We start from the raw sequence: 23,745 nt of genomic DNA on the forward strand, positions 1-23,745 counted from the left end.
CTAGCATCCCCTAACGCCACATTAGTCTGCAGTCATACTGTGCCGTTCTTCTCAAACTGACATCATCACCAGTCCATCGGTGTGTGGAACTTGAAAACACCCTACTTGTCTTAGCTGATCCTCTCCAGCAAGGGGCCAAGGTTCGGGTCTAGAAGCACAGTTTTGACTGCTCCTACAGTCTTGCTTCAGTACTGCAGTTTAACTGACGCCCGGCCCATAAAGACAGTTTCCATAGAGAAGTCAGACACTTTAGTCATCACCTTTGTGCACGAAAACATCCATTGAATTATTCAAATAATTGTTGATGAGGTTGATTTTTTCCCCCCCCCTATCATTAACATCCGAAGATGACGTCGTCGCTACACGCACTGCTCCCTGTGTGTACTTAGTGCTAGTGGACATGTGAAGTCTGGCTGTGTCAATTGCCCCGTGGGATATATTATCGAATAGATATTTGAAAAACACCTTGAAGATTGATTATAAACAAAGTTTGCCATGTTTTTGTCGATATTATGGAGCTAATTTTGAATATTTTTCGCCGTTTTCGTGACCATAATTTCCGGTCGATTTCTCAGCCAAACGTGAAGAATAAACGGAGCTATTTCGCCTACAAGAATAATATTTTTGGAAAAAATGAACATTGGCTATCTAATTGGGAGTCTCGTGAGTGAAAACATCCGAAGCTCATCAAAGGTAAACGATTTAATTTGATTGCTTTTCTGATTTCCGTGACCGTTACCTGCTGCTAGCTGGGCAAAATGCTATGCTAGGCTATCGATAAACTTACACAAATGCTTGTCTAGCTTTGGCTGTAAAGCATATTTTGAAAATCTGAGATGACAGGGTGATTAACAAAAGGCTGAATTGTGTCTCAGTATATTTCACTTGTGATTTTCATGAATAGGAATATTTTCGAGTAATATTTATGTCCGTTGCGTTATGCTAATTAGTGTCAGTCGATGATTACGCTCCCGGACCCGGGATGGGGAGTCACTAGAGGTTTTAAGCATTTTCTGTAAAGTAGTAGGAGAGAAGAACACGTGCTGAAGGGCCCAATGATGTCAGTAGCTTCCCTCTCAAACCGTTTAAATAAAAAACATCTCTTCCCTTTGCTAATGGTGCCAAGGCTGCAATTCATTCAGATTGATATCACTGACCAATGCCAACCTACGCAAACCAAATGAGCTTTGACATATTGCAGTCACTGCATAACCCAAACATTCCACCCCTTTCTCGCTCACCTATAACACACACTTTGTTAGTGTATGTATATCGGTTTCTACCTTTTTTAAAACGTAAATGTGCACATGTGCTCACACACAAATGAAGGTAGGGTTATGTAACATATCAAACCACCATTCAACACTGTCACAACACTGGCACCGGATGCAAACCTCTCCCTGTTTGAGAGAGATTTTAAAAAGAAAGAGATGTGAACATCTGTATGGCTCCACAGACAGAGAAAACTGAGTAAGTCTTGGGGCAGGACACCTGTTGAGCCAAAGACACACAAAGCCATGTTGTGTCTGAATGGGTAGAGAGACCTGTGGATGAGCATAGAGTCCCCGTGTGAATCGTCTGTGGTTGAGGGAGAGCACTAGTTGTCAGTCATTTAACAGTCGTATGGCTGGCCAGGGGATAGAAGCTGCTTAGGGGGTCTGTTGATCTGAGCATTGGTGCGCCGGTACTGCCTGCCGGACGGGAACATGGAGAACAGTCCAAGGTGGAGTCTTTGGCAATTTTTCGGGCCTTTCTCAGACACCGCCTGGCTTGTTCCTTGTCGTCTCCCTCTGAAATACAGTGAAAACTCTTTCGCTGCGTTTACACAGGCAGCCCAATTCTGATATTATTTTTTACTAGTTTGTCTTTTGACCAATCACATCAGATCTTTTTCACAGTAGATCTTTTCAGAGCTGATCTGTTTGGTCAAAATACCAGTTAATGAAAAACGATATCAGAATTGGGCTGCCTGTGTAAACGCAGCTTTTGTTTTATGTGTCTTTACATAAAACAAAGAGGTTTGCAGCTCTAGGAAGCTTTACACTTTCCACCAACTCACCCTCCCTCCCTCCCTCTCTCCCTCTCTCCCTCCCTCCCTCTCTCCCTCTCTCTCTCTCCCCCTCTCTCTCTCTCGCTCCTTCCCTCACCCTCCCTCTCTCCCTCTCTCCCTCCCTCTCTCCCTCTCTCCCTCTCTCTCTCTCCCCCTCTCTCTCTCTCGCTCCTTCCCTCTCCCTCCCTCCCTCCCTCTCTCTCTCTCTCTCTCTCTCTCTCTCCCTCTCTCTCTCTCTCTCTCTCTCTCCTTCCTTCCCTCTCCCTCCCTCCCTCCCTCCCTCCCTCCCTCCCTCCCTCCCTCCCTCCCTCCCTCCCTCCCTCACCTCGGCAGTTTGCAGCTTCATCTCTATACAGTCTCATTTATGCCAGTGACGCCCGTCCACTGTATTTCCTGAAGGCTAACACGCTTTGCGCGCTCCGCTGCCCCATACACCCCCCCCCCTCCCCCTTTCTCTCTTTCACTGCAGATAGTCTACTGACGTCAGAGAGCTGCTTGCGTCAATGCTCGCACTCTGACAGATTTGTCTTTTGTTTTCTCTCAATAAGGATCCTACTGGATTATTACTACAGGGGAAACCTCTGCCTTTTAAAAAAATATATACAAAAATAAAAGCTCTATTATTATGCTTTATAATTATTCAGAAATACAGATATATAATATAGAAGGGAGGTTATTTTTGGTGACAATAACGCCCTTATTGGCTGTATATTTTGGAATTATTGGAATTAAGCCAAGACACTATCTAAAGGAAATAGAAAAGGCGATCTTGAGCAACTGTCTTTAAAGGTGTTTGGCAGAGTGCTTTATTTTGCAGTGACATTTGCCGTTTCTGAAATACAAAAACAATTGTTTATTCTAATGGACCTGTAAACAGATCGTTTGAAATCAATCATTGTTTGCATAATTATGCTGCACTGCCCCTGAATTCTGAAACATTGTTTACTCAGAGAAACAATGACAACTACAGTAGCCCTACATACCAAACAAAAACGAGAGGTTCTCAAATGTTCTTTGGGAAGGGTCATGGTTCTTTAGGTCAGTGGTTCTCAACTGGTTTTGACTGGGGAGCCCAAATTTGACAATGACAATTGAGTCTTGACCCAATATGATGGACTGTTGATGATTTTGTAATGTTGTATTGCAGCTGCCTTCTTGGGCAGGCTTCACTTGCAAAATAGACTCTGTCTCAATGGTCTACTATTATGGTATTAAAGGAAGACATTACACAGACATATTAACTGAGAAAACATTTATTATAGATTCAGAATAATACATTTTAATTAGGAGTACTGTGTAATACATTAACAAACTCAGAACATGATATTAAAACCAGTCCAATAATGTTAATGAACAGTAACACATGCCAGTTTTTTTAATCATTAGAAATTCTTAATAAAAAATTACCATGTGAATAGTTTCACAACCTTAAAGTTTTTTTTTTTTATGTGTAAGTTTTTAACCAGTTCAATAACATGTAATATGAATTAATTAACAATAATAATTAACCTAGTGAACAATAAACCTGTTTATTTATTGTTATTTATTGTTATTGTCTGTGTGTTGTAGCCTATCAGTGGGAAAGCTGGGGGTGTTTCCTCAGTTTGATACGTTTATTGAAGTCTGGGGTGATGATTGACAGGTCAACTCGCAGGTGATGCTGGCTGCCCAGTTTGTTTCTGCTTTTAGTTTTCAGCACGGCCATAGCAGAGAAGCCACTTTCACACAGATATGTAGTGCTGAACGGGCAGCATGATTCTGATCGCATGACAGGCGAGAGCAGGATACTCTCCCACTAAGCTGCACCAGAACTGTGGCAGTGTCATTTCCGCGATGCGCATGCTCAGTCCGCGATCAAACGACAGCTCCACCAGCTGATCCTCTTCAGTTGCTTGGCAACGTGACGCCTCCCATCTCCTCTCGAAAGGGGTCCCGTAATCCAGTCGTCTTGTCTCCTGTTCTCCTCCGGGGAAGTAGTGGCAAAACATTCCCTGCAGCTTGACAAGATGCTGTTTAATAACTTATTTGTTTCCAGTGTCGCCGTGCGCTTTGTTGATCAGATTCTGAATCTCGAAATCATCATTAGGAAACATGTCAACACTCCCATTCGAAACATGATTTTCCCAAACGGTAAGCTTCATCTTGAAGGCATCCACTTGCTCCCTCTGTTCAAATCGATTGTGCCCCTCCCTTGCTTTGGCACATTGAGCGAATTCAGATGTTCAAAAATATCTGCCAGGTAGGCAACCCGTGCGAGACATTCCTCACAATCGAAATGTTCGGGCAGAGATGACTTGTTTTGCGAAAGACACGCAGCAATCTCCGCTCAAAGCTCATAAAAGCGACCCAAAACTTTACCCCCGGAAAGCTCGCGGACCTCTGCATGATAAAGCACCTACTGGTGCTCGCTCCTCATATCCCTAAAGATGGCCTGGAAACACCTTTTATTTTTGATATAGCTGATACACCTGATCACATCCCTGGAGAGTGTCGTGGAGCTCAGCCACCACGTCCTTCGCTGCCAATGCCTCCCTGTGTAAGAAGCAGTGGTTCCACGTGGGCACTCGATACTGTCTCCAGGATCCGCTTTACTACTCCGAAGTGCCTTCCGGTCATGGCAGATCAGTGGTCACACCGACGCACCCAGACCAGTCCCATGGAGCCCAGGTGCATATCCATTGCGTTAAAGACAGCCTCTGCAGTGGTGGTGGGCAAATCAGCACTAAAAAAGAACTGCTCCTATGAAGTTATTATCCCAGACGTGTCTAACATAGACCATTAGAATTATATGGTAGTGATGGGCGTTCCGGTTGTTTTCAGTGAGCTGGATCCTTCGGTTCAACTCACCAAAAAGAGACGGCTCTTTTGGCTCCCAAACGGCTCTTTAAATAAAATATATGTTTTGTATTTTTTTTCAAGTCAAACAGTTTGCGATAGTTTGACTATGATTGGTGTTAAAACAATTATAATTAATTAATTCATTAAATGAAATCATACTCTACCTTAACCACAATGTATTTAAAAAATGCATTGGTTTGTTATGAAAAATAATGCTATTAAACATTTGCATTTAAAGTGTAACTTTGTAATGTATTTAAACAAAGTGCACATACAGTTGAAGTCAGAAGTTTACAGACACTTAGGTTGGAGTCATTAAAACTTGTTTTTCAACCACTCCACACATTTCTTGTTAACAAACTATAGTTTTGGCAAGTTTGTTAGGACATCTACTTTGTGCATGACACAAAGGCTTTTATACTGATAACAAGTTCAAACAGGTGCCATTAATACAGGTAACGAGTGGAGGACAGAGGAGCCTCTTAAATAAGAAGTTACAGGTCTGTGAGAGACAGAAATCTTGCTTGTTTGTAGGTGACCAAATACTTATTTTCCACCATAATTTGCAAATAAATTCATAAAAAATCCTACAATGTGATTTTCTGGATTTTTTTTCTAATTTTGTCTGTCAGAGTTGAAGTGTACCTATGATGAAAATTACAGGCCTCTCTCATCTTTTTAAGTGGGAGAACTTGCACAATTAGTGGCTGACTAAATACTTTTTTGCCCCACTGTACCTCTTGGATATATCAATCTTCTCCATTAGATTGAAAGTTTCCAAATATATAGCCTACTCCTAAATCAGTCCATCGCCGCCGGATAGTTCTGGATGATCGCTGGTTGGTTGTTCTTTGCTCTGGTGTATGCTGTCTGGTCAGCCATTGGTTGAGTGCGGCCATATGAGTCGGACTAGGAAGGATGGGTAATGTGTCTGAAGTCGATGGCTCACCAGCCAATCTGAACTGCTTTATTACTTCAATCTGTCCATATTTACACATACAGTAGCCTATATCAACAGAAAGAAACTGAGGTTTTAACTTTAAGGTATTTCTTTCTGGTTTTACTAAGCTCTATACTGAAGACTGTGTGTTCTGATGGGTAGGACTCAGACCTATAGTCGAATGCATAAATACATTTATTTCTGATGCTCAAGCTCTAATCAGATAGACAGGAGATATTTTAATTATATTTTGGTTTTTTTTTAAACTTTCTCTGCAAAATACATACTTGGACGTTTTCCTCCAATAAAGCAGTTTATATTTTACCACATTATTTAAAACATTTTGCTGCATTTCCTCGTCAATAGTCCTGACTGAAATAATTTACAAACCATTTCCCACGAAAGCCATGATTAAAGGTGAGGCCTATTAAAGATGTTAGTTTCGAGTCCTGGGATGTAGTCAGGTAGGTGACAAAACACAGGAAATGCACTCCAGGCCTTAACGATTAAACAATAACCATAGCAACAGGTGCGTCAAAAAAACAACTTCTTAGCAAGTTTTATTCTAAGCTTAAATCATTCACAATCAGAATCAATCGAGTGAGTAGAAAGTTTCGTTCTAAATACACATGGGTTATATTTCTCTTTAAAAATGATTGGTAGTTAAATAATTGCTTTTCTATTCGTTATTTGCCTTTAGTTCTTTAATCATAATGTTGATGATACATTCTATAAGTAAAACACATACTGCTAATAATACATTTTATTTGTAAAAACATTTGTAATTTTTCCATCTATATTGTTTTGTTGTTGTTGATATAGTCGAAGACAAACACAATAGGAATCCAGAGTAAACTGGTCTTTAAGTGAACTGGTCTCTGTGAACTGGTCTCTAAGTGAACTGGTCTCTCAGTGAACTGGTGTCAAAATAATACATAATCTCATAATCTTTTTATCTCATTCATGGTATTGGTGATTGGTGATTGGTGTAGCCTAGTGGCCTTCACATCAAACGAAGATACTCAATAGGCTGTCTCCTCGTCATAATTCCTCCAAAGCTTATATCCACAATGTATCACCTAAACAAGAGAAATAGAACATGCATTGGTTAAACATGTTTTACGATGCATTATAACCTGCAGGCTTTAAAGGTTAAGGTTACTGATGTGTTAAACTCTGAAACATTCTCCAACCTGCAGTAATCCTATAGCCTGTCAAGAGAAATCTCTTACCCCTGAAGGGTTGTGTTGACACACATCTTCTATGGATAAAGGCTCAGGAGTCTTGCTACATATTTCTGTGTTTCTGAAGAAGAACAACATGACAATAACCATATGAGATGGAAAGACGACACCAGCAGACCTGGGACCTGTGATAGATTAGTGGAGGTAGCCTAAACTACCTACCCAGCAGAGGGTATGGTCCTCAGCCCAAGCTCTTCCAGGGCCAGGCTAGGGACCTCTGAATCATCTGGGTCGATCCTGGTCCATTCCTGGTAGGACGGAGGAGGAGGGAGAGGAAGGAGAGGAGGAAGGAGAGGAGGGAGGTTCCCAGCACATCTCTTCTTCTTCTCTTCGTCAGAGTGAACACTCGGAAATACATACTGCGTCTATGGTAGGATGCCAAGGAGAAATTCAATGAAACGTTTCGAAGGTTAATTGCTGAAATCAATGGTGAAGTCTATTATCTTTTTATTTGGTTCATTAGTAAATGCAATATGATACAAAATATAAAAATGCTGTTCATTCGCAGAAATGCTCAAATAAAATGACTATGAAGTAATACTACAACTGTTTCCCCAAATAGCAGTTGCTATGGCAGCTTACGATTCAGGAACACAACTTGGAAATAGCAGATATAACGTGAATGTGTGATATTCTGTCCTCCATAGAGGAGGAGGGCTCTTGGATGCGTTGTGGAGAGGGATTGTGTTACCATATCTTGGACTGGGGTCTGAGGCAACACACAATGTATTTAGTATGTACATTATACAAGCAAACAAAACAAAAAATGTTCGATTTTTGTTTTTTATGAATAGAAACCTTTTTTTTTTATTCTCTCTGTTTAAGCAAATAACAAACTCTCAAATAAAGAAACTGTCTCTTTGCTTTTAAATGCAGTGGTTGTCGTAGGTAGGACTTGTAATCTTATTGTCTATTGTCAATCACCACACCTGTTCCCACTCCACTAATTGTCAATCAATACACCTGTTCCCACATTCACTAATTGTCAATCAACACACCTGTTCCCACTCCACTAATTGGCAATCAACACACCTGTTCCCATTCCACTAATTGTCAATCAACACACCTGTTCCCATTCCACTAATTGTCAATCAACACACCTGTTCCCACTCCACTAATTGTCAATCAACACACCTGTTCCCACTCTACTAATTGTCAATCAACACACCTCTTCCCACTCCACTAATTGTCAATCAATACACCTGTTCCTACATTCACTAATTGTCAATCAACACGCGGTGGTCGTGCATGTAAGAGCAGCTCAGCCAAGGCAGATGAAATAGGAACCTGCTCTATTTTGGAAAACTCCACTCTGGAATTTTGCTTCCTGTTTCCTATTTAACCTTTATTTAACTAGGCAAGTCAGTTAAGAACAAATTCTTATTTACAATGACGGCCTAGGACCAGTGTGGTTAACTGCCTTGTTCAGGGGGCAGAACGACAGATTTGTACCTTGTCAGCTCGGGGGATCCAATCTAGCAACTCACCAAATCTTCTAAACTCCTCTTCTGTTCCCAGCAGCAGCACAGTGAGTGTCTGTCTCTGTCCAGTAGCAGTCTGCTCCAGCCCAGTCAGAGTTAACCCCAAGCAGAGACAAACAAACTAGACTCAGTTTAAACTGAGATACCTTATTTTCTGTTCCCATTCAAGCTTTTTAGACCTCATGAAAAGTCAGTATTGCTTTGTTTTGTAAGCTATACTTTCACATATTATATAATTGAAAATGTCAGGGGGGGGGGCAACTTTGGTTTTAGAAGTGGACATATTTATTATAACACTCCAAACAGCCTACCTGACCGCTCAGAGGCATCCACATGGTCCTAAAGCACACCATTTCCCTGTTTGTTTCACATTCCAATGATAAAACTGGGGGTTGGGGGTCAAAAATGCAATTTCAGAATGTGTGTGTGTGTGGGGGGGGGGCATGTCACCCCCGTCCCCAGTGAATGTTGCGCCCCTGGAAAACGCGGAGGAGGAGAAAGAAGAAGAACCAGAAGAAGAAGAAAAACAACAACATACCAACCTCTGAGAGACTGCCATGTTGGTAAGGGAAAGGTTTGTTATCTAGGTCATACCAACCTCTGAGAGACTGCCATGTTGGTAAGGGAAAGGTTTGTTATCTAGGTCATACCAACCTCTGAGAGACTGCCATGTTGGTAAGGGAAAGGTTTGTTATCTAGGTCATATTAACCTCTAAGAGACAGGCATATCGGTAAGGAACAGACTGTGTTAGCTAGCTGGGCCATGCTAACCTCAGAGAGACAGCCATGTTGGTAAGGTAGAGGATATGTTAGCTACCTAGCCCATCCTAACCTCTGAGAGACAGCCATGTCGGTAAGGGACAGAGTTTTAGCTAACTAGGCCATACAAACTTCTGAGAGACAGCCATGTTGGTAAGGTACAGGATATGTTAGCTAGCTAGGCCATCCTAACCTCTGAGAGACATCAATGTTGATAAGGGACAGAGTGTTAGCTAGCTAGGCCATAGAAACTTCGGAGAGACAGCTATGCTGATAAGGGACAGGGTTTGTTAGCTAGGTCATACCAACCTCTGAAAAAAAGCCATGTTGATAAGGGACATGATTTATTAGCTAGGTCGTATCAACCTCTGAAAGACAGCCATGTCGGTAAGGGACAGGGTGTGTTCGCTAGCTAGGCCATGCCAACAACTAAGAGACAGCCATGTCGGTAAGGGACAGGGTGTGTTAGCCAGCTAGGCCATTTCAACAACTAAGAGACAGCCATGTTGGTAAGTAACAGGGTGCCTTAGCTAGGTCATACCAACCTCTGACAGACAGCCATGTTGGTAAGGGACAGGGTGTCTTAGCTAGGTCATACCAACCTCTGAGAGACAGCCATGTTGGTAAGGGACAGGGTGTGTTAGCTAGGTCGTACCAACCTCTGAGAGACAGCCATGTTGGTAAGGGACAGGGTGTGTTAACTTGGTCATACCAACCTCTAAGAGACAGCCATGTTGGTAAGGGACAGGGTCTGTTAGCTTGGTCAAACCAACAAATGAGAGACAGCCGTGTTGGTAAGCGACAGGGTGTGTTAACCAACTAGCCCATACTAACCTCTGAGAGACAGCCATGTTGGTAAGGGACTGGCTGTGCATGTGTCTCAGCATCCTCACAGTCATCTCTGCTCTCTTACTCTTCTCAGGTATCTCCTCAACTCCCTGCTCTCAATAAGGATATATGATACAATTAAATATATATGATACATGTACAACACATGAACATATACAGGTATACCACAGAGTTAGGGTTAACATACCACAGAGTTAGGGTTAGGGTTAACATACCACAGAGTTAGGGTTAACATACCACAGAGTTAGGGTTAACATACCACAGAGTTAGGGTTAACATACCACAGAGTTAGGGTTAGGGTTAACATACCACAGAGTTAGGGTTAACATACCACAGAGTTAGGGTTAGGGTTAACATACCACAGAGTTAGGGTTAGGGTTAACATACCACAGAGTTAGGGTTAACATACCACAGAGTTAGGGTTAGGGTTAACATACCACAGAGTTAGGGTTAACATACCACAGAGTTAGGGTTAACATACCACAGAGTTAGGGTTAGGGTTAACATACCACAGAGTTAGGGTTAACATACCACAGGGTTAGGGTTAACATACCACAGGGTTAGGGTTAACATACCACAGAGTTAGGGTTAACATACCACAGAGTTAGGGTTAACATACCACAGAGTTAGGGTTAGGGTTAACATACCACAGGGTTAGGGTTAACATAACACAGAGTTAGGGTTAACATACCACAGAGTTAGGGTTAACATACCACAGAGTTAGGGTTAACATACCACAGAGTTAGGGTTAGGGTTAGGGTTAACATACCACAGAGTTAGGGTTAACATACCACAGGGTTAGGGTTAACATACCACAGGGTTAGGGTTAGGGTTAACATACCACAGGGTTAGGGTTAACATACCACAGGGTTAGGGTTAACATACCAAAGGGTAAGGGTTAACATACCACAGGGTTAGGGTTAACATACCACAGAGTTAGGGTTAACATACCACAGGGTTAGGGTTAACATACCACCGGGTTAGGGTTAACATACCACAGGGTTAGGGTTAACATACCACAGGGTTAGGGTTAGGGTTAACATACCACAGAGTTAGGGTTAACATACCACAGAGTTAGGGTTAACATACCACAGGGTTAGGGTTAGGGTTAACATACCACAGAGTTAGGGTTAACATACCACAGAGTTAGGGTTAACATACCACAGGGTTAGGGTTAACATACCACAGAGTTAGGGTTAACATACCACAGGGTTAGGGTTAACATACCACAGGGTTAGGGTTAACATACCACAGGGTTAGGGTTAGGGTTAACATACCACAGAGTTAGGGTTCACATACCACCGGGTTAGGGTTAACATACCACAGGGTTAGGGTTAACATACCACAGGGTTAGGGTTAGGGTTAACATACCACAGAGTTAGGGTTAACATACCACAGAGTTAGGGTTAACATACCACAGGGTTAGGGTTAACATACCACAGAGTTAGGGTTAACATACCACAGGGTTAGGGTTAACATACCACAGGGTTAGGGTTAACATACCACAGGGTTAGGGTTAGGGTTAACATACCACAGAGTTAGGGTTCACATACCACCGGGTTAGGGTTAACATACCACAGGGTTAGGGTTAACATACCACAGGGTTAGGGTTAACATACCACAGGGTTAGGGTTAACATACCACAGAGTTAGGGTTAACATACCACAGGGTTAGGGTTAACATACCACAGGGTTAGGGTTAACATACCACAGGGTTAGGGTTAACATACCACAGGGTTAGGGTTAACATACCACAGGGTTAGGGTTAACATACCACAGGGTAAGGGTTAACATACCACAGGGTTAGGGTTAACATACCACAGGGTTAGGGTTAGGGTTAACATACCACAGAGTTAGGGTTAACAAACCACAGGGTTAGGGTTAACATACCACAGGGTTAGGGTTAACATACCACAGGGTTAGGGTTAGGGTTAACATACCACAGAGTTAGGGTTAACATACCACAGAGTTAGGGTTAACATACCACAGGGTTAGGGTTAACATACCACAGGGTTAGGGTTAGGGTTAACATACCACAGGGTTAGGGTTAACATACCACAGGGTTAGGGTTAACATACCACAGGGTTAGGGTTAACATACCACAGAGTTAGGGTTAACATACCACAGAGTTAGGGTTAACATACCACAGGGTTAGGGTTAACATACCACAGGGTTAGGGTTAACATACCACAGGGTTAGGGTTAACATACCACAGAGTTAGGGTTAACATACCACAGGGTTAGGGTTAACATACCACAGGGTTAGGGTTAACATACCACAGTTGGCATCACCGTCTTCAAGTTCTTCAGAAAACTAGGCTGAAGGGTTGCAAACTTGGGAACCTTCACCTGTAAGTAGCACATACATGACATTCAAGTCAAAACATGAACCGTTCTATTCATTTATATTGATTTAATCAAATAAGTCTCCTGTGGTTTATTGAGAAGAGGAAGCCAGAGTGTCACCGAGTGCCAGAGTTGTCATGAGGGCAGAGGACACTTCCCACAGTCCCCTGTGTCCCATGTGGCTCTCACTTTCCTCTCCTCCTCTTACACTCCATCCCTCACTGTCCTCTCTTCTCATACGCCATCCCTCACTTTCCTCTCCTCCTCTTACACTCCATCCCTCACTGCCCTCTCTTCTCATACGCCATCCCTCACTTTCCTCTCCTCCTCTCACACCCATCCCTCACTGTCCTGTCCTCTCACACCCATCCCTCACTGTCCTGTCCTCTTACACCCCACCCCTCACGTTCCTGTCCTCTACCACCCGATCCCTCACTTTCCTGTCCTCTCACACCCCATCCCTCACGTTCCTGTCCTCTCCCACCCCATCCCTCACTGTCCTGTCCTCTCCCATCCCATCCCTCACTGTCCTGTCCTCTCACACCCCATGCCTCATGTTCCTGTCCCTCACACCCATCCCTCACGTTCCTGTCCTCTCCCACCCCATCCCTCACTGTCCTGTCCTCTCCCACCCCATCCCTCACTGTCCTGTCCTCTCCCACCCCATCCCTCACTGTCCTGTCCTCTCACACCCCTACCACCTGTAAGCCTGCGGCAGCACTAACCCTCACACTATATGCCACGTCCTGGTTGTTTGGGCCATCATCCTGATTGGGATGACACTATTCCTCCTGCAGGTGTGTTTGCCTCTCAGTGCCCCATTAAGTGTGTGTGGTTTGACACGTACCTTGGGAAACATTTGCTCCGTGTAGTCCTGTTCCTGCTGTGAGAGGAGGAAGGCTGCAGAGTTCTCCCCAGCCCCTCTTTCTGGAAGTCTCTCCCCAGCCCCTCTTTCTGGAAGTCTCTCCCCAGCCCCTCTTTCTGGAAGTCTCTCCCCAGCCCCTCTTTCTGGAAGTCTCTCCCCAGCCCCTCTTTCTGGAAGTCTCTTCCCAGCCCCTCTTTCTGGAAGTCTCTCTCCCGGCATAAGACTTCTCCCTGTCTCTGAATGGACAATCTGTGAGGAAACATCAAATTACACACTGAGATAGGCCTCACAGTCAGTTAGCTCAGGTTTGAACACTCCCCACCCCCACAGAATGAAATGGCGCAAACTAGCTACTCGGTTTGATTCAAGCTAGCTAGGGCACACAACACATGGTGTTGGGTTTCAAGATTAGTATGACCAGAACCTCACACCCTAACTGGTAAGGTCCTCTCCAGGGGGGCCCAACCTCCTCCCTGTGCTGCCCAGTCGGCAGGCCTCTCGGTCGGGTAACACATCACCGTACTGATACCCCTCTTCCTCCCTGGCCACCACATCTCTATTCAACGTGTGTGTGAGCCGCACAGTACGTGTTGCATTGTTAATATATTCCTAATGATGTGCTACTTCTCAAGGGTACCCTCGTGGCGACGACACTCACACCCGATAACACTGATCTCTGGGGTGAAGGCACACTTTGTCTGGTGGTTGATAACTGGCACCACAGAGGAGCTAGAGGAGAGAGGAGCAGGGTGGGGTTTACTCACAGAGGAGAGAGGAGCAGGGTGGGGTTTACTCACAGAGGAGAGAGGAGCAGGGTAGGGTTTACTCACAGAGGAGAGAGGAGCAGGGTGGGGTTTACTCACAGAGGAGAGAGGAGCAGGGTGGGGTTTACTCACAGAGGAGAGAGGAGCAGGGTGGGGTTTATTCACAGAGGAGAGAGGAGCAGGGTGGGGTTTACTCACAGAGGAGAGAGGAGCAGGGTGGGGTTTATTCACAGAGGAGAGAGGAGCAGGGTGGGGTTTGCTCACAGAGGAGAGAGGAGCAGGGTGGGGTTTATTCACAGAGGAGAGAGGAGCATGGTGGGGTTTATTCACAGAGGAGAGATGAGCAGGGTGGGGTTTACTCACAGAGGAGAGAGGAGCAGGGTGGGGTTTACTCACAGAGGAGAGAGGAGCATGGTGGGGTTTATTCACAGAGGAGAGAGGAGCAGGGTAGGGTTTACTCACAGAGGAGAGAGGAGCAGGGTGGGGTTTATTCACAGAGGAGAGAGGAGCAGGGTGGGGTTTACTCACAGAGGAGAGAGGAGCAGGGTAGGGTTTATTCACAGAGGAGAGAGGAGCAGGGTAGGGTTTACTCACAGAGGAGAGAGGAGCAGGGTGGGGTTTATTCACAGAGGAGAGAGGAGCAGGGTGGGGTTTACTCACAGAGGAGAGAGGAGCAGGGTAGGGTTTATTCACAGAGGAGAGAGGAGCAGGGTAGGGTTTACTCACAGAGGAGGGAGGAGCAGGGTGGGGTTTACTCACAGAGGAGAGAGGAGCAGGGTAGGGTTTACTCACAGAGGAGAGAGGAGCAGGGTAGGGTTTACTCACAGAGGAGGGAGGAGCAGGGTGGGGTTTACTCACAGAGGAGAGAGGAGCAGGGTGGGGTTTACTCACAGAGGAGAGAGGAGCAGGGTGGGGTTTACTCACAGAGGAGAGAGGAGCAGGGTAGGGTTTACTCACAGAGGAGAGAGGAGCAGGGTGGGGTTTACTCACAGAGGAGAGAGGAGCAGGGTAGGGTTTACTCACAGAGGAGAGAGGAGCAGGGTGGGGTTTACTCACAGAGGAGAGCAGGGAGCAGGGTTGGGTTTATTCACAGAGGAGAGAGGAGCAGGGTGGGGTTTATTCACAGAGGAGAGAGGAGCAGGGTGGGGTTTATTCACAGAGGAGAGAGGAGCAGGGTGGGGTTTATTCACAGAGGAGAGAGGAGCAGGGTGGGGTTTATTCACAGAGGAGAGAGGAGCAGGATGGGGTTTATTCACAGAGGAGAGAGGAGCAGGGTGGGGTTTATTCACAGAGGAGAGAGGAGCAGGGTGGGGTTTACTCACAGAGGAGAGAGGAGCAGGGTGGGGTTTACTCACAGAGGAGAGAGGAGCAGGGTGGGGTTTATTCACAGAGGAGAGCAGGGAGAAGGGTTGGGTTTATTCACAGAGGAGAGAGGAGCAGGGTGGGGTTTATTCACAGAGGAGAAAGGAGCAGGGTGGGGTTTATTCACAGAGGAGAGATGAGCAGGATGGGGTTTATTCACAGAGGAGAGAGGAGCAGGGTGGGGTTTACTCACAGAGGAGAGAGGAGCAGGGTAGGGTTTACTCACAGAGGAGAGAGGAGCAGGGTAGGGTTTGGAGAATGAGAGAGAACAGAGAGAGGATAGAAGTGATGAGAAAGGGGGGATACCTAGTCAGTTGGAAAGGGGGATACCTAGTCAGTTGTAAAGGGGGGATACCTAGTCAGTTGTAAAGGGGGGATACCTAGTCAGTTGGAAAGGGGGATACCTAGTCAGTTGTAAAGGGGGGATACCTAGTCAGTTGTAAAGGGGGATACCTAGTCAGTTGTAAAGGGCGATACCTAGTCAGTTGTAAAGGGGGATACCTAGTCAGTTGTAAAGGGCGATACCTAGTCAGTTGTAAAGGGGGGATATCTAGTCAGTTGTAAAGGGGGATACCTAGTCAGTTGTAAAGGGGGGATACCTAGTCAGTTGTAAAGGGGGATATCTAGTCAGTTGTAAAGGGGGGATACCTAGTCAGTTGTAAAGGGGGATATCTAGTCAGTTGTAAAGGGGGGATATCTAGTCAGTTGTAAAGGGGGATATCTAGTCAGTTGTAAAGGGGGGATACCTAGTCAGTTGTAAAGGGGGATATCTAGTCAGTTGTAAAGGGGGATACCTAGTCAGTTGTAAAGGGGGATACCTAGGCAGTTGTAAAGGGGGGATATCTAGTCAGTTGTAAAGGGGGGATACCTAGTCAGTTGTAAAGGGGGATATCTAGTCAGTTGTAAAGGGGGGATACCTAGTCAGTTGTAAAGGGGGATATCTAGTCAGTTGTAAAGTGGAATACCTAGTCAGTTGTAAAGGAGGATATCTAGTCAGTTGTAAAGGGGGGATATCTAGTCAGTTGTAAAGGGGGATATCTAGTCAGTTGTAAAGTGGAATACCTAGTCAGTTGTAAAGGGGGATATCTAGTCAGTTGTAAAGGGGGATACCTAGTCAGTTGTAAAGGGGGATATCTAGTCAGTTGTAAAGTGGAATACCTAGTCAGTTGTAAAGGGGGGATACCTAGTCAGTTGTAAAGGGGGATATCTAGTCAGTTGTAAAGGGGGATATCTAGTCAGTTGTAAAGGGGGATACCTAGTCAGTTGTAAAGGGGGATATCTAGTCAGTTGTAAAGGGGGATACCTAGTCAGTTGTAAAGGGGGATATCTAGTCAGTTGTAAAGGGGGATACCTAGTCAGTTGTAAAGGGGGATATCTAGTCAGTTGTAAAGGGGGATATCTAGTCAGTTGTAAAGGGGGGATATCTAGTCAGTTGTAAAGGGGGGATACCTAGTCAGTTGTAAAGGGGGGATATCTAGTCAGTTGTAAAGGGGGGATATCTAGTCAGTTGTAAAGGGGGATACCTAGTCAGTTGTAAAGGGGGATATCTAGTCAGTTGTAAAGGGGGGATATCTAGTCAGTTGTAAAGGGGGGATACCTAGTCAGTTGTAAAGGGGGGATATCTAGTCAGTTGTAAAGGGGGGATATCTAGTCAGTTGTAAAGGGGGGTACCTAGTCAGTTGTAAAGGGGGATACCTAGGCAGTTGTAAAGGGGGGATATCTAGTCAGTTGTAAAGGGGGGATACCTAGTCAGTTGTAAAGGGGGGATATCTAGTCAGTTGTAAAGGGGGGATACCTAGTCAGTTGTAAAGGGGGGATACCTAGTCAGTTGTAAAGGGGGATATCTAGTCAGTTGTAAAGGGGGGATACCTAGTCAGTTGGAAAGGGGGATACCTAGTCAGTTGTAAAGGGGGGATACCTAGTCAGTTGTAAAGGGGGGATACCTAGTCAGTTGGAAAGGGGGATACCTAGTCAGTTGTAAAGGGGGGATACCTAGTCAGTTGTAAAGGGGGATACCTAGTCAGTTGTAAAGGGCGATACCTAGTCAGTTGTAAATGGGGATACCTAGTCAGTTGTAAAGGGCGATACCTAGTCAGTTGTAAAGGGGGGATATCTAGTCAGTTGTAAAGGGGGATACCTAGTCAGTTGTAAAGGGGGGATACCTAGTCAGTTGTAAAGGGGGATATCTAGTCAGTTGTAAAGGGGGGATACCTAGTCAGTTGTAAAGGGGGATATCTAGTCAGTTGTAAAGGGGGGATATCTAGTCAGTTGTAAAGGGGGATATCTAGTCAGTTGTAAAGGGGGGATACCTAGTCAGTTGTAAAGGGGGATATCTAGTCAGTTGTAAAGGGGGATACCTAGTCAGTTGTAAAGGGGGATACCTAGGCAGTTGTAAAGGGGGGATATCTAGTCAGTTGTAAAGGGGGGATACCTAGTCAGTTGTAAAGGGGGATATCTAGTCAGTTGTAAAGGGGGGATACCTAGTCAGTTGTAAAGGGGGATATCTAGTCAGTTGTAAAGTGGAATACCTAGTCAGTTGTAAAGGAGGATATCTAGTCAGTTGTAAAGGGGGGATATCTAGTCAGTTGTAAAGGGGGATATCTAGTCAGTTGTAAAGTGGAATACCTAGTCAGTTGTAAAGGGGGATATCTAGTCAGTTGTAAAGGGGGATACCTAGTCAGTTGTAAAGGGGGATATCTAGTCAGTTGTAAAGTGGAATACCTAGTCAGTTGTAAAGGGGGGATACCTAGTCAGTTGTAAAGGGGGATATCTAGTCAGTTGTAAAGGGGGATATCTAGTCAGTTGTAAAGGGGGATACCTAGTCAGTTGTAAAGGGGGATATCTAGTCAGTTGTAAAGGGGGATACCTAGTCAGTTGTAAAGGGGGATATCTAGTCAGTTGTAAAGGGGGATACCTAGTCAGTTGTAAAGGGGGATATCTAGTCAGTTGTAAAGGGGGATATCTAGTCAGTTGTAAAGGGGGGATATCTAGTCAGTTGTAAAGGGGGGATATCTAGTCAGTTGTAAAGGGGGATATCTAGTCAGTTGTAAAGGGGGGATATCTAGTCAGTTGTAAAGGGGGGATACCTAGTCAGTTGTAAAGGGGGGATATCTAGTCAGTTGTAAAGGGGGGATATCTAGTCAGTTGTAAAGGGGGATACCTAGTCAGTTGTAAAGGGGGATATCTAGTCAGTTGTAAAGGGGGGATATCTAGTCAGTTGTAAAGGGGGGATACCTAGTCAGTTGTAAAGGGGGGATATCTAGTCAGTTGTAAAGGGGGGATATCTAGTCAGTTGTAAAGGGGGGTACCTAGTCAGTTGTAAAGGGGGATACCTAGGCAGTTGTAAAGGGGGGATATCTAGTCAGTTGTAAAGGGGGGATACCTAGTCAGTTGTAAAGGGGGGATATCTAGTCAGTTGTAAAGGGGGGATACCTAGTCAGTTGTAAAGGGGGGATACCTAGTCAGTTGTAAAGGGGGGATATCTAGTCAGTTGTAAAGGGGGGATACCTAGTCAGTTGTACAGGGGGGATATCTAGTCAGTTGTAAAGGGGGGATACCTAGTCAGTTGTACAGGGGGGATACCTAGTCAGTTGTAAAGGGGGGATATCTAGTCAGTTGTAAAGGGGGGATACCTAGTCAGTTGTAAAGGGGGGATACCTAGTCAGTTGTAAAGGGGGGATATCTAGTCAGTTGTACAGGGGGGATACCTAGTCAGTTGTAAAGGGGGGATACCTAGTCAGTTGTACAGGGGGGATACCTAGTCAGTTGTACAACTGAATGCCTTCAATTGAAATGTGTCTTCTACATTTAAACCAAACCCCTCTGAATCAGAGAACTCCAGAACCACATCACCAAATCACATTTGTGCACGAGTCAGGTACTCAAGTAAATGAGTCAGGTACTCACGCGGACCGCATAAAAAGTACCGCACGAGTCAGGTGCTCGAGTAAATGAGACGTTTATGACTTAACATCAAAAGTTCATTTCCAGTGAGTCGACACATAGCACATACCTCACAACCGTAAATCCTGACATTGACTAAGATTCTCTCTGCTGACAAGGAGTCTTTGCCTTATGTACGTTTTCCAGTTAGTGAGGTCAAAATACCTCTGTGTGTTATGTACAGTACTGACATATCTAATACTCCATGCGGATCATACACAGACAGCTGTGAAATTCAACACTGTGATGAGATCACAACTAGAGGTCCATAAAAAAACAGGGGAAACTTAAATAGAATAATAAATCATACACATAAATGACTAAACAGACGGTTTCATACTAAAAGTAAACGAGCAAAGGCACTGCGACGCGGTTCCCTAGTTTGGCTTCGGCTCTCATTGCTTTATTGTTGAGAGACGGGGAGGGGAAGGGAGGGGGGTATTTCTTGGGGATGTGGGGAATGCCGTCCTGGCAAAGAAGGCTCTGTGTCCGTGTGTCCGTGTGTCCGTGTGTCCGTGTGTGTGTGTGTGTGTGTGTGTGTGTGGGGGGGCTCTTGCCCCGCCCAGTTTGCCATAGGAATGGTGAGAATTCACACCGTTCCTATGGCCCAGCATCCTGATGTCCTGGGTGGGCCCAGCATCCTGTTGTCCTGGGTAGACTACACCAGAGCTCTACAGGCCTGGGTTCAAATACTAGTTCAAATCTGATATTGAAAAAGGTATAAGAGCTATATTGAAACAAAATGTTAAGCCACAGTCCATGGCTAAACAGTGACACCTACTTGTATATGAGGGGTAATGCACTTCAGTGACAATGAGTCTACCATCCAGATTCCTACCTCTATGTACCCTGCTCAGCTTTGTAAAGGGGCTGTGTTCATTTCAGCTAAGCTATCACATCTACACATTTAAATGTTGATCAGCTTCCAAACTAATTGGCGTAGACTAAATAACATTGAATAGTTGAAAGTAACTCTTCTTAAAAAACGCTGGATGTGACAGTAAATTCAGAGTGATGTTGGGTATTATGAAGACTACATTGACTTCTGAATAACCCAAAGGACACCGTTATTTCAACGCGAAGCTAGGTTTACTATCATTCGTCCACGGTGGATTACAGTGCCTTGTGAAAGTATTCGCCCCCCTTGAACTTTGCGACCTTTTGCCACATTTCAGGCTTCAAACATAAAGATATAAAACTGTATTTTTTTGTGAAGAATCACCAACAAGTGGGACACAATCATGAAGTGGAACGACATTTTTTGGATATTTCAAACTTTTTTAACAAATCAAAAACTGAAAAATTGGGCGTGCAAAATTATTCAGCCCCTTTACTTTCAGTGCAGCAAACTCTCTCCAGAAGTTCAGTGAGGATCTCTGAATGATCCAATGTTGACCTAAATGACTAATGATGATAAATACAATCCACCTGTGTGTAATCAAGTCTCCGTATAAATGCACCTGCACTGTGATAGTCTCAGAGGTCTGTCAAAAGCGCAGAGAGCATCATGAAGAACAAGGAACACACCAGGCAGGTCCGAGATACTGTTACTGAAGAAGTTTAAAGCCGGATTTGGATACAAAAAGATTTCCCAAGCTTTACACATCCCAAGGGGCACTGTGCAAGCGAAAATATTGAAATGGAAGGAGTATCAGACCACTGCAAATCTACCAAGACCTGGCCGTCCCTCTAAACTTTCAGCTCATACAAGGAGAAGACTGATCAGAGATGCAGCCAAGAGGCCCATGATCACTCTGGATGAACTGCAGAGATCTACAGCTGAGGTGGGAGACTCTGTCCATAGGACAACAATCAGTCGTATATTGCACAAATCTGGCCTTTATGGAAGAGTGGCAAGAAGAAAGCCATTTCTTAAAGATATCCATAAAAAGTGTTGTTTAAAGTTTGCCACGAGCCACACCAAACATGTGGAAGAAGGTGCTCTGGTCAGATGAAACCAAAATTGAACATTTTGGCAACAATGCAAAACGTTATGTTTGGCGTAAAAGCAACACAGCTCATCACCCTGAACACACCATCCCCACTGTCAAACATGGTGGTGGCAGCATCATTTTTTTATGGCCTGCTTTTCTTCAGCAGGGACAGGGAAGATGGTTAAAATTGATGGGAAGATGGATGGAGCCAAATACAGGACCATTCTGGAAAAAAATCTGATGGAGTCTGCAAAAGACCTGAGACTGGGACGGAGATTTGTCTTCCAACAAGACAATGATCCAAAACATAAAGCAAAATCTACAATGAAATGGTTCAAAAATAAACATATCCAGGTGTTAGAATAGCCAAGTCAAAGTCCAGACCTGAATCCAATCGAGAATCTGTGGAAAGAACTGAAAACTGCTGTTCACAAATGCTCTCCATCCAACCTCACTGGGCTCGAGCTGTTTTGCAAAACTGATAGAGACATACCCCAAGCGACTTACAGCTGTAATCGCAGCAAAAGGTGGCGCTACAAAGTATTAACTTAAGGGGGCTGAATAATTTTGCACGCCCAATTTTTCAGTTTTTGATTTGTTAAAAAAGTTTAAAATATCCAATAAATGTCGTTCCACTTCATGATTGTGTCCCACTTGTTGTTGATTCTTCACAAAAAAATACAGTTTTATATCTTTATGTTTGAGGCCTGAAATGTGGCAAAAGGTCGCAAAGTTCAAGGGGGCCGAATACTTTCGCAAGGCACTGTATATCTTTAGAAGTTGTTACTATTGGCCCTGTAAATAGGATGTTTAAATTCTCTGTACGCCTCACATCTCCTGCCCAGCCTTGTCTTCATGAGGACATCCTGAATTGAAAACAGAATTGAGTTTGGGGACATTCAGGTCGACTTAATTGAGCAGCGATGACTCACCCGGTCCAGGTGTCTTGTCTCTGTGGTGACGTGAATTCTAGGGGTCTGTACTGACATCTCCTGCTGACTCCAACCCCATCCCGCTGACATCACATCAGGTGCGGAGCGGCTGCCAATCACTGTCAAGACCATATAGCACATCAAGATCACAGTCTCAAATGTCACCCTATTCCCTATATAGTGCACTACTTTAGACCAGAGCCCTATGGAACCCTATTCCCTATATAGTGCACTACTTTTGATCAAAGCCCTATGGAACCCTATTCCCTATATCAGGTGTTCCCAAACGGGGGTGCGCGCAATGCCGTCGGGGGTACACCAAATAAAAATGTGATTCACATTTTAAAAAAAATTAAAAATAATGTTTCTTCACATTTTCAAACAGTCCATTTAGTAAGGCCCACACTCAAATTGAGTCTATGATTAAGAATTTGGAGTTCTTCTCTGTCTGTGTTAACAAGGACAACACACAGGTCTTTCCATCATTGTGTGATTTTTTTGTGTGCAAATGAACTCAAGCTTACGGACAAAAGAGAAGCACCTGAGTGAGTTGGGTGCTCAATTACACAGGTACTTTCCCGAAATGGATGACACAAACAACTGGATTCATTATCCCTTTCATGCCCTGCCTCCAGTCCACTTACCGATACCTGAACAAGAGAGACTCATCAAATTGCAACAAGTGGTTCTGTGAAAATTGAATTTAATCAGAAGCCACTGCCAGATTTCTGGATAGGGCTGCGCTCAGAGTATCCTGCCTTGTTAAACCGCGCTGTTAAAACACTGATGCCCATTGCAACCACGTACCTATGTGAGAGTGGATTCTCGGCCCTCACTAGCATGAAAACTAAATACAGACACAGACTGTGTGTGGGAAATTATTTAAGACTGAGACTCTCTCCAATACAACCCAACACTGCAGAGTTATGTGCATCCTTTCAAGCACACCCTTCTCATTAACCTGTGGTGAGTTATTCACCATTTTAGATGAACAAATAAGGTTTTATATGTAAGATGGTTAAATAAAGAGCAAAATGATTGATTATTATTATATTATTATTTGTGCCCTGGTCCTATAAGAGCTCTTTGTCACTTCCCACGAGCCGCGTTGTAACAAAAACTCACACTCATTCTTATGTTTAGTAAATGTATCGTATGGTGTGTGTGTGTGGCAGGCTTAACATGATGGTAAAAAACAACATTTGAGAATGCGCTGACCCTGGTGCTAGAGGGGGTACAGCTGACCCTGGGGCTAGATGGGGTACAGCTGACCCTGGGGCTAGATGGGGTACAGCTGACCCTGTGGCTAGAGGGGGTACAGCTGACCCTGGGGCAAGAGGGGGTACAGCTGACCCTGGTGCTAGAGGGGGTACAGCTGACCCTGGGGCTAGATGGGGTACAGCTGACCCTGGTGCTAGAGGGGGTACACAGGTGGAGGTTG

General features: G+C 44.5%; 1 protein-coding gene across 1 annotated transcript in view; it reads right to left on the bottom strand.

Moving 5' to 3' along the window:
• Positions 1 to 6,576: 6,576 nt before the first annotated feature.
• Positions 6,577 to 23,745, bottom strand: part of LOC110491265 (uncharacterized) — a gene marked incomplete at its 5' end in the record, with an annotated part of 36,065 nt that continues 18,896 nt past the window's right edge. Inside the window, 8 exons of the mRNA XM_090201818.1 lie at positions 6,577 to 6,907; positions 7,061 to 7,133; positions 7,235 to 7,437; positions 8,560 to 8,629; positions 10,147 to 10,250; positions 12,437 to 12,508; positions 13,353 to 13,619; positions 22,305 to 22,423. Of these exons, the coding sequence (XP_090057944.1) occupies positions 6,851 to 6,907; positions 7,061 to 7,133; positions 7,235 to 7,437; positions 8,560 to 8,629; positions 10,147 to 10,250; positions 12,437 to 12,508; positions 13,353 to 13,619; positions 22,305 to 22,423 (965 nt within the window). The remainder of the gene's footprint in view (positions 6,908 to 7,060; positions 7,134 to 7,234; positions 7,438 to 8,559; positions 8,630 to 10,146; positions 10,251 to 12,436; positions 12,509 to 13,352; positions 13,620 to 22,304; positions 22,424 to 23,745) is intronic.

The sequence above is a fragment of the Oncorhynchus mykiss genome, chromosome 16, assembly GCF_057628025.1.
Source record: "Oncorhynchus mykiss isolate SJ-2025 chromosome 16, ASM5762802v1, whole genome shotgun sequence".
In the NCBI taxonomy this organism is placed as follows: domain Eukaryota; kingdom Metazoa; phylum Chordata; class Actinopteri; order Salmoniformes; family Salmonidae; genus Oncorhynchus; species Oncorhynchus mykiss.